The 16,572-nt window shown below is 45.5% G+C and overlaps 1 protein-coding gene across 1 annotated transcript; it reads left to right on the top strand.

The window, feature by feature from the left end:
• The first annotated feature begins 3,915 nt into the window (after positions 1 to 3,915).
• LOC131737482 (zinc finger protein 446-like) lies at positions 3,916 to 9,831 on the top strand. Its single transcript, XM_059026757.1, has 2 exons — positions 3,916 to 5,679; positions 9,506 to 9,831. The coding sequence occupies exons 1-2, from the start codon at positions 4,677 to 4,679 to the stop codon at positions 9,511 to 9,513; spliced, it is 1,011 nt and encodes a 336-aa protein (XP_058882740.1). The 5' UTR covers positions 3,916 to 4,676; the 3' UTR covers positions 9,514 to 9,831.
• Positions 9,832 to 16,572: the final 6,741 nt, after the last annotated feature.

Genomic DNA, 16,572 nt, shown 5'->3' with positions numbered 1-16,572 from the left:
CTCAAGAAGTTGCAGCTATTGAAATACAGGATGTGTTTCGGTGGAGTTGCCAGCAACAGGAGGTGCTAAACCCCAGTTTTCCCCATCTATCAGGTGGTGCTTCCACAGCCACTGCATTCAGTACAAGGGTCACTGTCAATGGAAGAAGTGTCTGCAGTTCGAGATATGCATGTGGAATGGGACGTTGCTTCCAAGCTCAGAGCTGTCGGCCTTGCACAACATGTTCAGCAGCTGGTGCCTTCAGGTCAAGATACTCTACCCACCTTCTCCCTGCATGACCTACAAATTCACCAAAGACAGGACGCTACTATCTCTAGGATCATCACGTATGTGGAGAGGAGAAGACGGCCTTCCAGGAGAGAGCGGTTTGGAATACCAAACCATGCCTTGAAACTTGTTAAACAGTGGGAGAAACTTGTGCTGCAGAATGGCATCTTATATAGGGTTTCCAAGGACCCACTCACAAAGAAGAAAAGGTTCCAATACATCGTCCCTGAGGTCTTGCGAAATTACGCTTTAACTGGAGTACATGACCTGGCAGGTCATCAGGGGCAAGCTCGAACATTATATCTCGCTCGTCAGCGATTCTTCTGGCCTGACATGGAGAAAGACATTCGAGAACATGTGCGATGCTGTCACAGATGCGTCTTTGCCAAGATCCCCGAACCTGCTGCAAGAGCCCCCTTAGAAAACATTAGGACCATTGCTGCACTTGAGCTCGTATTTATCGACTTCTGAAGACAATGAAAACAAGTCAGTCAATGTTCTTGTGGTAACAGACCACTTCACAAAGCTGGCTCATGCCTTTCCTTACAAGGACCAGACTGCCAAGCAAGTTGCAAAGAAACTATGGGACAATTTCTTTTGTGTGTACGGCTTTCCTGAGCGGATTCACTCCGATCAAGGAGCGAATTTCGAAAGCAACTTAATAGCCGAACTGCTTGAGTTAGCTGGAGTTAACAAATCCCATACCACCGCATACCATCCAATGGGTAATGGCGGTACTGAAAGATTCAATAGAATGTTGGGGAACATGCTCAGATCGTTGCCACCTAAAGCAAAGCACCAATGGCCTCAACTGATCCGGTCAATGACATTTGTATATAATTGCACGGTCCATGAGAACTGGATTTGCGCCTTTCTTTCTCATGTTTGGTAGGGTACCCAGGTTGCCAGTCGATTTGATGTTCAAAAATGTCTTGAATGAAAGTGCAGTGTGTGATTACAATTCTTATGTCCTGTCTCTCATCAGTGATCTCAAGGAAGCCATGTCTCTAGCTCAGCAACACTCTGCTAAAGAGCAGACCCATCAAGCCAAGGAGTATAACAAGAAATTAAAAGGTTCGCCTCTCTCCGTGGGAGACAGAGTCCTCTTAGCCAATAAAGGGGAACGAGGCAAATGAAAACTGGCAGATAAATGGGAACCAACAGTGTACACTGTGTTAGACACGAATCCTTCAATCCACATTTATAAGATCCAAGATCAGTCTGGGAACACCAGAGTAGTGCACAGAAAACTGCTGCTCCAAGCCAACTTCTTGCCTCTCCATATGCCTGACGATAACCCTTCCACAGATTTCCTTAGTGAGATGGAAGACAGTTCATTACAAGATTCGCTGCCTTCAGAGTCTGTTGCCCTTGTCGAGGAAGCAAGTGCTGATGATCGCGTCTGCTCCTGGGTTTTTGACAACTCAACTTGCAACAATACTGGCGGATCTCAAACATTACAAGACTTGGATTCTAATTCTGTTTCTGCCTTAACTACTAGCTCAAACACATGTAGCAATCCAGGCACTGATGTCTCATCTGCTCCTCCCACTTTCCCTCACAGCACTAGCTCCCCCACTTGTCACACTAGTATTCAGGGCTCTGTCTCTGGCCGTGAACCTGTCCGAACTAGATTTGGTAGAATTGTTCGATCAGTGAATAGGTGAATTGAGCACATGACTTTGCAACACGATCAGAATCTGCTCCCTAGTGTGTAATCCTTCACTACGTTTTAATGACTGACGGGGGATGTTGGTAATTTTCTTGTATCAGATGTATCTATATTATTAACTATACATGTTTTGTTCTTTACCACCCTGATGTTAAGCTTAGATGATATGGAATTCATGTTTTATTTACTGCATGTCTATTTGCCTAGGTGTTTGTGGTGTACTAGGCATCACATTAGTCTAGGAGAGATTTGAGACTTGATCAACCTCAATTTTTTTTTCTCCAAGCCTTCTGTTAGGTAGCAAAATGCTGACTTAAGATGTATATGTATTTTCATATGTGTCTGACTGGGCCTGATGATTCTTGAGTGTTTGAATTCCATGAGGTTAACTGTTCTGACACCTTGGTGAGACAAAGGGAGTGGACAATGCCCTTTTAAATAGTTCCAGTTTCGGGTTACCTCTTCCCAGTCACTGCTTGAATGGAAAGAGAGTAAGCATCATTATGTTTCCTCAAATCATAATCTTTAGTTTTATCGAGATAAGAGTACTCCAATAGTTTTGTAATTATAACAAACTGAAAATAGCTCCTACCTGTATCGTTTTATTCCCATATAAGTGCGCTATTTGTTTTTAATACATATATTTTTGTTGCATTTGTGATTACTGTAGTTACACGTGGTTGCTATGTATACAGTACGCTGTCCCCCAGGGTTTTGACCTAAGCTGAATTGCATATCGGGTGAATCTATTTTTTTTTTTTTTTAGGGATTTAAGCAAACGTACATTGCTGTCTGAAACTGAAATCTGTTTTTATTTTAACAGGTATGTTGTCCTCCCTTTTATCAGTTGTACATAATTGTTTTGAATGTTTTTATATTAGGGTTTAACGGTAGGATCTAGTAGACTACACAGCGATAGCATGTAAGCAGGGTTTTGTTCAATTTTGTTTTTCTGCAAATGCATGTTATAATTGTACTGTCTACTGTGCCCAGTCACTGCTTGAATGGAAAGAGGGGATTTAAGGAAATGTACATTGCTGCCTGAAACTGAAATCTGTTTTTATTTTAACAGCAATAACCACAATAAACTGCCTGCCGTGCCTGAATTGTGTCGTCCGTGTATGATAAGGATAGGGGGACAGAGTAGCAGAAGCGAGAATAATAAATTAAACACAACGCAGAGACATTCACATTACCGGAGCAAAAATGAACCAGTTACACATACACGAGTAGAAAAAAGTTGAATTGTTAGAGAGCATAAATGTGAAAATACAATTAAAATGGGAAAAAATAGGTCACATAATCGATATCAGAGTGAGCTACAGGGATTTCAACTCTGCTGAGGCATCAGAATCCAGTGCCGCATGAAAGACAAAAGCAGTGTCACTCAGAGCTATGTGAGTGATGTGAAATGGGATGTTTGCACACATGTTTACGATGTGTTTTGTTTATGTTGGTTACAATTAATATTTTATGGAGCTTCTTGCAGGAGAGGTGATGATAACTAGATTAATGTGACACCTGAAACATGAATAAGTCGTGAGTGACATGAGATTATTGATGACACAATGGTGAAATGCAGGTGGTGCAACTGTTTGTGTGAATAGGGTACGGATACTTTATTGTGGGAGATTAGTGTATAATGGAGTGGACTAAAATATTTCTAAACATTGTACAAAAAGGTTTTTGTGTGTTGTGTAGTGTGCAGATTTCTGTACAAGGGCTGGCCACCTTTGGACTAAAAGCAGCACATGGGAAAACAGCACATTGAAAAACAAGGTGGTGTGTTCTCATATTGAGAGGAACTTGTTTGAAACTACCGAGAGTCTCTATACAGCTCAAAGAGTTTAGCTGTTTTTACCATGTTGCAGCGGCAAAACTAAATCACTTAGAATTACCATCTGTACCAATATCAAAAGGCTGAAACTTTCTTATCTCAAATGTGAAAAAAAACATACATACCTCTGTGACAGAAATACAGTGAGTTCTGGTGATAAATCTTCCTCCCGACCTGTGAGGGCGCTAAAGAACGGGAGGAGAAGTATCTGGAAGGGCTGGCCTGACAGTTCGTTTCCGGGACCGGAAAGTGGGTCAGCCTGGAAGGAAGCGAGACTCTGTTGTAAGACCGTATTGATTTGACAGGTAAACGAGGGGCAGCTGCAAGTAATAAGGCAGCTGCAACCGCTTACCTAGATATCATGCGGGATTACATATAGGGGCCAGGGTAACGCTGTTCTTTTCCTTCGTTTTGGGTAAAGCGCGAGAGAGAGAAGGACTGAGAGAGGAGCTCTCAATAAATAAAAAAGAGACGTGATACAGGGTTTTTGTGTTGTGTTTGTCTGTGTGGTAATTGTTTGTGTTTTGCTTCACCAGACAGTTAGAGCACATCTCCGGAGCTGTCGCGGAGGGTCAGCACAATCCGGAGCACCACTGCACTAACCGTCACGAAATACTTGTGTTTGCACTAAGCACCAGCACGACTGCACTCACCCAGGACTGGTGACCGTGTGTTCCTTTTTGTTCGGGACTGTGCCCTGTTTTGTTACCCCCGTGCTTTACACATTGGTGTGTATAGCCGGGGATTTATTAGTTGACGGTCACCAGACCTGGATTATAAATAAAACACCATTTTTCCACTGTATACCGTTGTCTGCCTGTTCACTCCTGCATCGCATCACCGCTACACCTGTTCCCCTTCACTAGCCACTTTGCCACACGTGGTGTCAGACTAAGGATCATGGACCGCAACGCACTGGCGGAGCTGCTGCAGGCGCTGGAGAGCAGACGCGACGCAGAGGAGAGAAGGAGGGAGGAGCGCTACACGGCGCTCATTGAACGGGTAGGGCTGGCCGTGGCTGCAGCGACGGCCCCTACCTCAACACCGCGGATGTCGCCCCCGAAGGCACGGGCGATGAAGATGTCGGCGGAGGATGACCCGGAGGCGTATCTGGTGGCGTTTGAGCGGCTGGCTACCGCGGCGGCTTGGCCGCGGGAGTACTGGGCCAGCCAGTTGGGACCCTGCCTGATCGGAGAGGCTCAGGCAGCCTACCAAGCCCTGAGTGACCATAACGCCACAGATTACGACCTGGTCAAACAGGCTATCCTCCGCCGTCTGAATATAACTACGGAGACCCACCGGGCGCGGTTTAGGGAGTACAGGAGAGCCCCGGAGACACGCCCCAGGGTGGTTGCAGAGCGGTTGTGCGACCACATGGTGCATTGGCTGACCCCCGGGAAGAAGACCGCCCAGCAGATGGGGGAAGCCATTGTGGTAGAGCAGTTCTGCCATGTGGTCGGCGCCGAAACCCAGGCGTGGATACGGCGCCACAACCCTGACACCCTGGAGGAGGCGGTCAAATTGGCGGAAGACTTTGAAGACTCCCTGACTTCTGCCCGGGTCGGGATCCTGTCGGCCCCTGCCCTTCGGAGCAGCCGACCTCTCCCTCCCTCTCCTCCAACACCACCACCACCCCCTTTGTTCCCGGGACCCAGACCTCCGAGAGCGCCGACCCCATTGGGCCCCCTTGCCTCCCCCCCATGGAGACCAAGGTTGGCCCCCAGCTGGGGTAGAGGTGCTGCCCCTGCCCCGTTGCCATACCAGCAGCGGGACAGATTTCTACCCTATGCCCCCTCTGTCCCTCCTATCTGTTTTAGGTGCCACCAGCCGGGACATCTGGCCAGGTCATGCCCCGCTGCCATGGAGTGTGACGTGGCCGCGTGCAATTGGGCACCTGAAACTGGTAAGCAGGGGGAAAATGGTCGGGAGGGGCCTTGTTTGATTAATGTTGTTTTAGGGAATGTGAAAACCCACGCATTAGTGGACACAGGGTGTGAGCAAACCTTGATTAGGACAGCTCTCCTGGGCGGTGTGTCGTGGCGGCCACGAGGTCAGGTGGCCATCTCCTGTATCCATGGAGACACGGCGGCATAACCCACCTTAAAAGTATATTTATCGGTAGGACCGATAAAACGTCACCTTGTAGTCGGGGTGGCGGAAAGGTTGCCACACCCAGTTATTCTGGGCCGAGACTGGCCAAAATTCAAAGAATTGATGCAAATAATGGCAGTCTCAGCCACACACGTAAACGTGGCAGAAAAAAAAAGGAACGGATTGGTGATGTGTTTCCTTTTCACACTGAAATGTTTTCCCCTCTTTTCCGTCCTAGAAAAACGAATAAGGAGAGACGGACCGCAAAATGGGAGGGAGCGTTGTTGAGACAAGGCTGGGGTCTGGTGGGAGAGTGCTGCAATGGTAATAAACGCCAGTCGAAGGGAGTGGGAACGCAGTGTGACCGAGAGAGCGAGGTTACTGGACCGACTAGAGCAGAGGTTATTCCAGCCCCTCTCAATGTACCGGACCCGTGGTACTCAAGCGCGGACCTAGTGTGGGGCCAACATAACGACCCGTCACTGGTGCACGCTTGGGGACAGGTCCGGTCCATTGAAGGTAAGGATGTTGAAGGCGCTGGGGCGCTAGTATATCCACACTTCAGTATCAAGGGGCAATTACTGTATAGGGTAAACCTAGCCGCGGGCACAGGACAGCCTGTATCACAATTATTGGTTCCCCCGTCTTGTCGGCTGGAGGTCATGAGGCTGGCGCATGATATCCCTTTTGCGGGGCACCTCGGAGCCGAGAAGACGAGGGAATGGATATTGGCTCGATTCTATTGGGTAGGTCTTCATACTGATGTGTCGAAATATGTAGCCACATGCCCAGACTGCCAGCGAGTAGCGCCGGGTCGAGTGCGCCCCGCCCCTTTGGTCCCACTGCCGATTATTTCCACTCCTTTCGAGCGCATTGCAATGGACATAGTCGGCCCTTTGCTACCTTCTGACTCCGGGTATACGCACATTTTAGTAGTGGTGGATTATGCAACGCGATACCCGGAGGCAGTTCCATTGAGGTCCACTAGTGCCGCTGCAATAGCCACCGAGTTAGCACAGATTATGGCTAGAGTAGGGATCCCCAAGGAGATTTTGACCGATCACGGAACTAATTTTTTGTCCAATACGTTACAGCAGGTGTACAAAATATTAAAAATACGTCCCATCAGGACGTCCGTTTATCATCCACAATCGGACGGTCTGGTGGAACGTTTTAATCAGACCTTAAAGTCGATGCTGAGGCGATTTGTAACACAAGAGCAAAAACATTGGGCATCACTTCTCCCCTACCTCCTTTTTGCAGTGAGAGAAGTGCCGCAGAGTTCAACGGGGTTCTCCCCCTTTGAGCTCCTGTACGGCCGGCAGCCTCGCGGCATTCTCGACCTGCTGAGAGAGGGGTGGGAGGAGCACAAAGGCTCGTCTAAAAATGTAGTGAAGTATGTGCTCCTACTCAGAGATCGCCTGGATTTGGTCGGTCGTTTGGCCCGAGACAACCTCAGATCGGCTCAGCACCGACAAGAGCAGCATTACAACAAAAATGCACGGATTCGAACCTTTCGACCAGGGGACAAGGTAATGCTGCTACTTCCCTCATCAGAGTCAAAACTGTGTGCTAAATGGCAGGGGCCGTATGAGGTGATTCGGGCTATAGGGAAAGTAAATTATGAAATTAGACAGCCCGATCGCCGGAATGAACTTGAAATTTACCATGTTAATTTGTTGAAGCCCTGGCAGGCAAGGGAGGTCTTATTTATAGCCCCAGGCAATATGGAGGATGATTTAGGTCCCTGTCCAGAGACCCCGAGCACAAGAGCGATTTCAATGGGGGAACAATTAGTTCCGGATCAGCAACGAGAGCTGCGTAAGCTTATTGAGGAGTTCAGCGATGTTTTTTCTGATGTGCCCGGCAGGACAAACTTAGTTGAATATGACATTATCTCTCCTCCAGGTGTCACAGTGCGAGAGAGACCGTACCGGATCCCGGAAAGTCGACGAAGTGGCGTTCGCAAAGAGGTATGGGATATGCTCGAGCTTGGAGTGATTGAACCTTCCAGGAGCGAGTGGTGCAGTCCTATTGTAATAGTGGCTAAGAAGGACGGCACCAACCGCTTCTGCGTAGATTTCAGGAAGGTAAATGCTATTGCTAAGTTCGATGCGTATCCCATGCCTCGGGTCGACGAACTTTTAGACAGACTGGGAAAAGCGAGGTTTATTTCCACTCTGGACCTGACGAAGGGATACTGGCAAATCCCTTTAACCCGCAGCTCCAGAGAGAAAACCGCATTTTCAACACCAGAGGGGCTGTTCCACTTTAAAACCATGCCATTTGGGCTACATGGTGCGCCCGCTGCCTTTCAGAGACTGATGGACCAGGTTTTACGCCCACATCATGAATATGCAGCAGCGTATATTGATGACGTGGTGATTTACAGCTCCACCTGGCGAGAGCATTTGGCTAGGGTTGCAGCCGTTCTTCAGTCTCTAAGGGCAGCCCGGCTGACAGCTAACTTAAGGAAATGTGCGTTTGCCAAGACAGAGACTCAATATTTGGGATTTTTAATGGGAAATGGAAGGGTGAGACCTGTGGTCACCAAAATCCAGGCTTTGGTTGATGCAGCGATCCCCAAAACCAAGACTCAGGTGAGGTCACTACTGGGCTTAGCCGGTTATTACCGCCGCTTCATCCCCGAGTACGCCACAGTGGTTAACCCGTTAGTCGACCTCACCAAAAAGAGTGCTCCAAATTTGATTAAATGGTCAGCTGAGTGTCAGGGGGCGTTTGATATGATTAAGCGTAAACTTTGCCAGGCCCCCACCCTTATTACCCCAGATTTCACCAAGAGATTCATCCTCCACACCGACGCCTCGGATGTAGGTTTGGGTGCAGTCTTGTCCCAAAAAGTAGCTGGAGTAGAACACCCGATATTGTACATAAGCAAAAAAATGTTACCTCGGGAACGTAACTACTCCGTAGTCGAAAAAGAGTGTTTAGCCATTAAATGGGCTACTCACTCTTTACGATACTACCTGCTGGGACACTCATTTGATCTTGTCACAGACCACGCCCCCCTCAAGTGGTTAAGCACAATGAAGGACAGCAATGCCCGGATAACTCGGTGGTATCTGGCGTTGCAGCCCTTCATGTACCACATGGTACACCGTGCGGGGAAAGACCACCAAAATGCGGATTATTTTTCCCGGGAGGGGGGAGTAATGGGAAAGGTAGATTTAGCCGAGTGTTCCTTCGGCTCCACTCTGAGCGGTGGGATATGTGACAGAAATACAGTGAGTTCTGGTGATAAATCTTCCTCCCGACCTGTGAGGGCGCTAAAGAACGGGAGGAGAAGTATCTGGAAGGGCTGGCCTGACAGTTCGTTTCCGGGACCGGAAAGTGGGTCAGCCTGGAAGGAAGCGAGACTCTGTTGTAAGACCGTATTGATTTGACAGGTAAACGAGGGGCAGCTGCAAGTAATAAGGCAGCTGCAACCGCTTACCTAGATATCATGCGGGATTACATATAGGGGCCAGGGTAACGCTGTTCTTTTCCTTCGTTTTGGGTAAAGCGCGAGAGAGAGAAGGACTGAGAGAGGAGCTCTCAATAAATAAAAAAGAGACGTGATACGGGGTTTTTGTGTTGTGTTTGTCTGTGTGGTAATTGTTTGTGTTTTGCTTCACCAGACAGTTAGAGCACATCTCCGGAGCTGTCGCGGAGGGTCAGCACAATCCGGAGCACCACTGCACTAACCGTCACGAAATACTTGTGTTTGCACTAAGCACCAGCACGACTGCACTCACCCAGGACTGGTGACCGTGTGTTCCTTTTTGTTCGGGACTGTGCCCTGTTTTGTTACCCCCGTGCTTTACACATTGGTGTGTATAGCCGGGGATTTATTAGTTGACGGTCACCAGACCTGGATTATAAATAAAACACCATTTTTCCACTGTATACCGTTGTCTGCCTGTTCACTCCTGCATCGCATCACCGCTACACCTGTTCCCCTTCACTAGCCACTTTGCCACAACCTCTTAGAAAACAATGTCAAACTAAGGTAAAATTGTTATTCTCCTTCTTCTTCCTCCTCCGTCTACTTTTTAAGCGACTATTCAAACAGAAAAGCTAAATAACTGGACATCTACCAATCATGTGATTCCACATGTTGGTCAACATCAAAACATACCAGGGAATGCAAGCAGTTTGATATCCACACCATTTATATTAAACTAATTATTTATGTTTTAAAACAGCACATATCGCAGGAAAAAAAAAATACAGTGGTTTGAACTCGCAAAATGACGTTCTTGATGAGCACACGACCTTAGCCCTCTGCGCCACTGCGCAGTTGTTGAAATGAGTTTGTTTATTAAGCTTACATCCAAGCGTGACCAGCTTCGCTTTCCCGTGAAAATTTTTAGTTTCCTGTTTGTTTGGTAGATACCATAGAATGGAATTGCACACAAGAGTGGCATGTAGCTTCCTTGTCTAAATCCACAGCAATTGACATTTATATACCTATATAAAAAGTACAAGTTTCATGTAAAAAATAAATAAATAAATAAATAAAATAAAAAAGATATATATATATATATATTGCAAGTTGCCTAAAATTAAGTGCAACAAAGAGGTTGAAACATTTAGCTACCAACAAACACACACACACAAGCACTCACACATACACGAACACACGCACACGCGCATGCACACATACGTGTGCACACACACACTCTCACGCACGCACACAAACACGCGCACACACACATGCACACATGCACATAAACGCTCGCACACACACTCACACACACACAATCAAGTCCTTTCGTACATATAATATAATGTGAACATGAGCAGATTCAAATAAAAACACTTTCACTCTAGGATTCATTTGGTCTGTGTGTGTTTAATATGCAACCGCTCTGCACTAGAAATAGCCGTCATGGTCACTGGACCATACTGTCAATTTGTATGTTTTAAACACAGCAAACAACAGTTATTTTCGCAGCAGTAAATAGCTCATCTCCCCAAAACACATTTTAGGCTTACAATCCTTTGAATAATAACTGTGCATGAAATGTCCCGTGAACTATTTTGCATAAACCTGCCCAACCTAATTATAGGCGATGTCAATTCGCTACTGAGAAAAATTTAGAGTGGCTAGCTGCTAGTCAAGAAATGGATCAACAACATTACATGAGTGGCTCTACAAAAAGGAAATTGGAGAAGGAGGCCAAAGCAACTTCGCTTTTACAAAACATCACATCGATAAATAGGAGCCTACTGTGTCACTTGATGGAAGCCAAAAATAGAGTAGAGACTTTCAATGTGATAATCGACAGGTTACTGTCTTATCTCAATCACCGACTGGGTGCCTATAGGGAGCTGAACGATCGCTTTGAGGTTCTCTTTGAAAACGGCGTGTCTGACCTCAGTGACACACGCAAACGGCCAGCAGAGCTTGCTGCTGTTTACTCAAATAACCTTGGCCTCAACTTCGCTGATGGACTTATCCAGTTCAAATTCTTCATTCAAGAAGAGCCAAACAAATATCCTACACAACTGCTTCTAATTCTGCGGCAAACAGACTCCATTCAACATTTCCCAATGTGTTCATTGCAGACTTTTTCTGACCTTGCCCGTTACTAACTGTGAGGGGGAACGCACATTTTCATTGATGACAAGAGTGAAAAATGAGCTGAGATCAACAATATGTCAAAGGCGGCTTAATGCGTTATTGCTGATGGCGATCGAGTCGGAACTGTTAAAAATAATGGACTTTGAGGACATCATAACAGAGTTCACCAAGAGGAAATCGAGTAGGAAGGTGTTGGCCTAAAAGGTAAGGCAGTGGTACTTTTTCCTCATTTGCTGTTGATGCGCAACTATAAAAACAATATCTGAAACAACTTGAATGCAATGCACAATGGATGACTATTGTGGTGTGATTCATGTCTTAGAGTTTGGGTTGTGCAGGTTATATGCGTGAACTTGAGCTAACCCTATGAACATGCCTTGTTGCCATAATTTCTGTTATGAAATTAAAATTTCGCATTGAACACGTGCTCTTGAGTGGCATCGTGTTGTTTTATAGCTAACAGTGCACCGTCATCACTTTTGTGTGATATCGCTGCTTGTTGCAAACTCTGGGTTGGTGTGTAGACAGACAGTATGTTGTGTTTTCATGTGGTTACGTACTCTGTGTGAGTGTTTGTGATTGTTGCATTTCGTGCTGAGGTGTGTGTGTGTGTGTGTGTGTGTGTGTGTGTGTGTGTGTGTGTTGTTATTGTTTAGCAGATGTAGGGCCCTATGAAATATGTTATTATTTTACATTTTTCCTGATTTCCGTTTTAATCATTTCGGATTTCCCCATACAATTAAACACTAAAAACCCGATACATAATCAAAACAAGATGCCTAATATGTGGAAAAGTTACACAAGGAGGCAAGGGAGCTTCGTGAATGGGACGGTGGGTGGGTGACGGTGGGCCCCTTCAGAATTTTGTGCCCAGGGCCCCGGATTTAATAAATCCGCCTCTGGTGATTGGTACTTCGACGGGAGACTGCCTGTCAATACCAGGTACTTTAAACTTTTCTTTGAAGTTTTGCTTTACAATAACAAATAGTAGATTAAACTGCAAAAATGAGTTGATTTACTTTTAATGTATCGATGCCAGCTCGATGCCCTCATTTTAAATAATTCCCACCTCGCTTTGCTCGCCTTAAAAAAGATTCCCGGGTCACTGGGCTCAGCCAGCTACTCACTACTATTCTCTCCTAGCAAAACTTTTCATCTCTCATTCCATTACAGGCAAGTTATAAATATATTTATTTCACGCCTCCACACGCTGTTTTAATTGCATTTGGATCATTCCAGACACCACCTGATACGCAAGCACAAAAAAAACATAAATGTTCGTGAATGGGGGGGGGGGGTCAGACTGTCATGAAGGGGGGATACGTGATATGAAACATACCGTTACAGTAAACAATACATTTACATTTTTAATGATGGGGGGGGGTGGGGTTCAGGACCCCAAGGACACCCCCCCTCTCCCCCCTTACTGGATCCGTCCCTGCACCTGCAATGCATGGATTGTTTTGTTGGATTTGGTATGAAAACAAAAGTTGTTAATCATCCAAAACTATGTTGTGGAAAAAAACTAAGCTGAGAGCTTCGTTGGCTTGAAATAAAGTACAATTCATGAATTATATTGAAACTGTGGAGATTCTGGAAGACTTCAGGGACTAATTTTATGTCAGGCAGTAACATACAGTAAGTTCAAATATTTCTCACTAGTTACTGTGTTCGATTCTATTCTGACATTGCTAGGTTATATTGCTGTAAAACAAGACAATTTTACCAGCAAAGCATTTTGCTAATTTTGCATTTATTATATGTCTGCATTATTAATGTGCCATATATTTATTGTGAATTTGTGATAGTGTAATCTAGCACTGCAGAAGCGCAAATATTTGTTGATGGAAAATGTACAATTTTCAGTCGTTTTACTGCAACGGTGCCAATAAGCGCAGCTCGGACATTATCAGATGTTATTCATTTAAAGTACAATTACAGGCATTATGCTGCTTCTGTAATTAGAAGAAGACCCCAAACAGCTTTTATTTCCGTTTACAGTGTGCACAATTCTACAAACTGACACATGTGCTTTTAGGAATTAATATACTGTATATGTATTTTATTTAGTTCCAATCCATATATTGTATTAAAACAAAATTATGAAAATACTGTTAATAAAATAGTCACTACATGCATTATATTCGGCCTGGGATATTTCAATTTCAGTGACATTAAATTTGACTGTATTATGGCTACCTCTGTCTTCTTTTCATACATTTGCACTGTAAAACCACAGACTTGTGAAATGTTTGTATGTAAATGGCATGTGTGTATAGTAAAAAAAAATACAAACTGAAATGCTCTATTCCTAAACAGCAGTGTTCATACGTCATTAGGTGTAACTCTGGTGTTTAGTCATTTGGAACTCTAAATATTTGTTAACCGTGATGTGTTTAATCTGTGCCATTTTTGTTTAGATTTTAAACACCAGCCCTGTTATAAACGTGTATAAATGTTTAAAAAGTGTTACAAATCATAAACACGTGCAAGAGTTTATAAAACACCACACAGTGTTTAAATCCTAAACACATTTCAAATCATAAACCCAATGATGTGTTTTAAAAGTGTGACAAGTGTTTTTCAGTGTAGCTTTTATACTTGTTCTATTATTTCACAAACACAACATTTTAAACAAATGTATGAAGGTCAGACACCGGGTTTTGCTTATTACACACTCTTATCTTAGCCACTGTACTATATGTGTTTAAACATTTTTCTGTTTTCTTGAATTATCTGAAGTAGTTTTTTCTTTATATCAGTTTCCCCTAGAAAATGTCTCCAAAACCATTACTTTGGTTTAAATCGACACATTACTTTGTATCTAGACTCAGGGCCAGCAGTGTGGAGTAGTGGTTAGTGCTCTGGACTCTTGACCACAGGGTTGTGGGTTCAATCCCAGGTGCGGGATACTGCTGTTGTACCCTTGAGCAAGGTATTTTACCTAGATTCAGTATAAACAACTGGATAAAAAGGTAATTGTATGTGAACAGAATGTGCATAATTGTGACAATTGTAAGTCAGCCTGAAACACTGGAACCATCATGCCTTTCACCATGAAACGACAAAGAAAACAACAACATAAATACTACATGAAATGGATAGGACAGGATAAGGATCAACAAATGGCAGCCCACTCACAACAACTACAATAACACATCAGAAACCAGACACAGACACAACCACAATTTCAGCAAACTCCAGACCGATCACAGCACATTGAACAATACCGTCGTGCAACTGCCCAAGTGACATCTCCAGACCGAACACAGCACATTGAACAATACCGTCGTGCAACTGCCCAAGTGACATCTCCAGACCGAACATAGCACATTGAACAATACCGTCGTGCAACTGTCCAAGTGACATCTCCAGACCGAACACAGCACATTGAACAATACCGTCGTGCAACTGTCCAAGTGAGATCTCCAGAGCGAACACAGCACACTGAACAATACCGTCGTGCAACTGTCCAAGTGACATCTCCAGACCGAACACAGCACATTGAACAATACCGTCGTGCAACGGTCCAAGTGAGATCTCCAGACCGAACACAGCACACTGAACAATACTGTCGTGCAACTGTCTGTAACACAAACCAGCAGAATCAGCATCGCAAAGTCAGACAACAACAGCAGCAGGAACAACGTCATTGGGACCAACACCTACACAGACAATTATTATTATTATTATTATTTATTTCTTAGCAGACGCCCTTAGCCAGGGCGACTTACAATCATAAGCAAATACATTTCAAGTATCACAGTACAAATAATAATTCAATTAAGAGCAAGATAAATACAATGACTTTGGTTCACGCAAGTACAAGTGTGACAAAATACAATTCAGTAATACAGCAGATAACAGTGACAGTGATAGTTACATCAGGATATGACTAAATACAAAATACTATAGATTAAACACTTGGCAGATTACAGTACTCTGAAGAACAGGATTAAATGCAGTAAAATAGGGGGCAGATAAGAGCAAGTAAAGCACATTTGAGGAAGGATGATAAGTGTCCCAGGGGAAAAACAGAGGAGTTCTACAGGTGCTGTCTGAAGAGGTGAGTCTTAAGGAGGTGCCGGAATGTGGTCAGGGACTGGGCAGTCCTGACATCTGTAGGAAGGTCATTCCACCACTGCAGAGCGAGGGTGGAGAAGGAGTGGGCTCTGGAGGCAGGGCAGCGTAGAGGAGGTAGAGTTAGTCTTCTAGTGCAGGCGGAGCGGAGAGGTCGAGTGGGGGTGTAGGGAGAGATGAGGGTCTGGAGGTAGCTGGGTGCAGTCTGGTCAAGGCATCTGTAGGCTAGTATAAGAGTCTTGAACTGGATGCGAGCGGTGATCGGGAGCCAGTGGAGTGAGCAGAGTAGTTGAGTTGCGTGGGAGAAGCGAGGCAGAGAGAACACCAGGCAGGCAGCGGAGTTCTGGATGAGCTGGAGCGGACGGGTGGCCGACGCAGGGAGGCCAGCGGGAGGGAGTTGCAGTAGTCTAGGCGGGAGAGTACCAAGGCCTGGACCAGGAGCTGGGTGGCATAGTTGGTGAGGAAAGGTCAGATTCTTCGGATGTTGCTCAGGAAGAATCGGCAAGTGCGTGCCAGAGAGGAGATGTGCTGGGAATAAGAGAGGCAGGGGTCCAGGGTGACTCCGAGGTTCTTAGCAGAGGAAGAGGGTGAGAGTGTGGTAGAGTCCAGAGGAACAGAGATAGAAAGATCAGAGGAGGGGGAGGAGGAGGAAGGAAAGAAAAGGAGGTCAGATTTAGAGAGGTTGAGTTTGAGGTGATGCGAGTGCATCCAGGAAGAAATAGCAGACAGACAGGTAGAGATACGGGAGGGGATGGTGGAGTCAGAGGTGGGGAAGGAGAGGAAAATCTGAGCATTATCAGCATAGAAATGGTATGAGAAACCATAGGATGCGATGAGGGGGCCCAGAGAGCGGGTGTAGAGAGAGAACAGGAGAGGACCCAAGACTGACCCTTGGGGGACTCCTGTTTAGAGAGGGCGAGGTGTGGAGGTTGCTCCACGCCAGGTTACCTGGTAAGTGCGGTTGGAGAGTTAGGAGGAGAACCAGGCCAGAGCAGTGCCAGAGATCCCCAGGTCAGCGAGAGATGATGGTAGAATAGA

This window comes from Acipenser ruthenus, chromosome 7, assembly GCF_902713425.1.
Source record: "Acipenser ruthenus chromosome 7, fAciRut3.2 maternal haplotype, whole genome shotgun sequence".
In the NCBI taxonomy this organism is placed as follows: Eukaryota; Metazoa; Chordata; class Actinopteri; order Acipenseriformes; family Acipenseridae; genus Acipenser; species Acipenser ruthenus.
The sequence above is the reverse complement of the archived record's forward strand: the minus strand, read 5'-3'. Positions and strand labels throughout refer to the sequence as shown.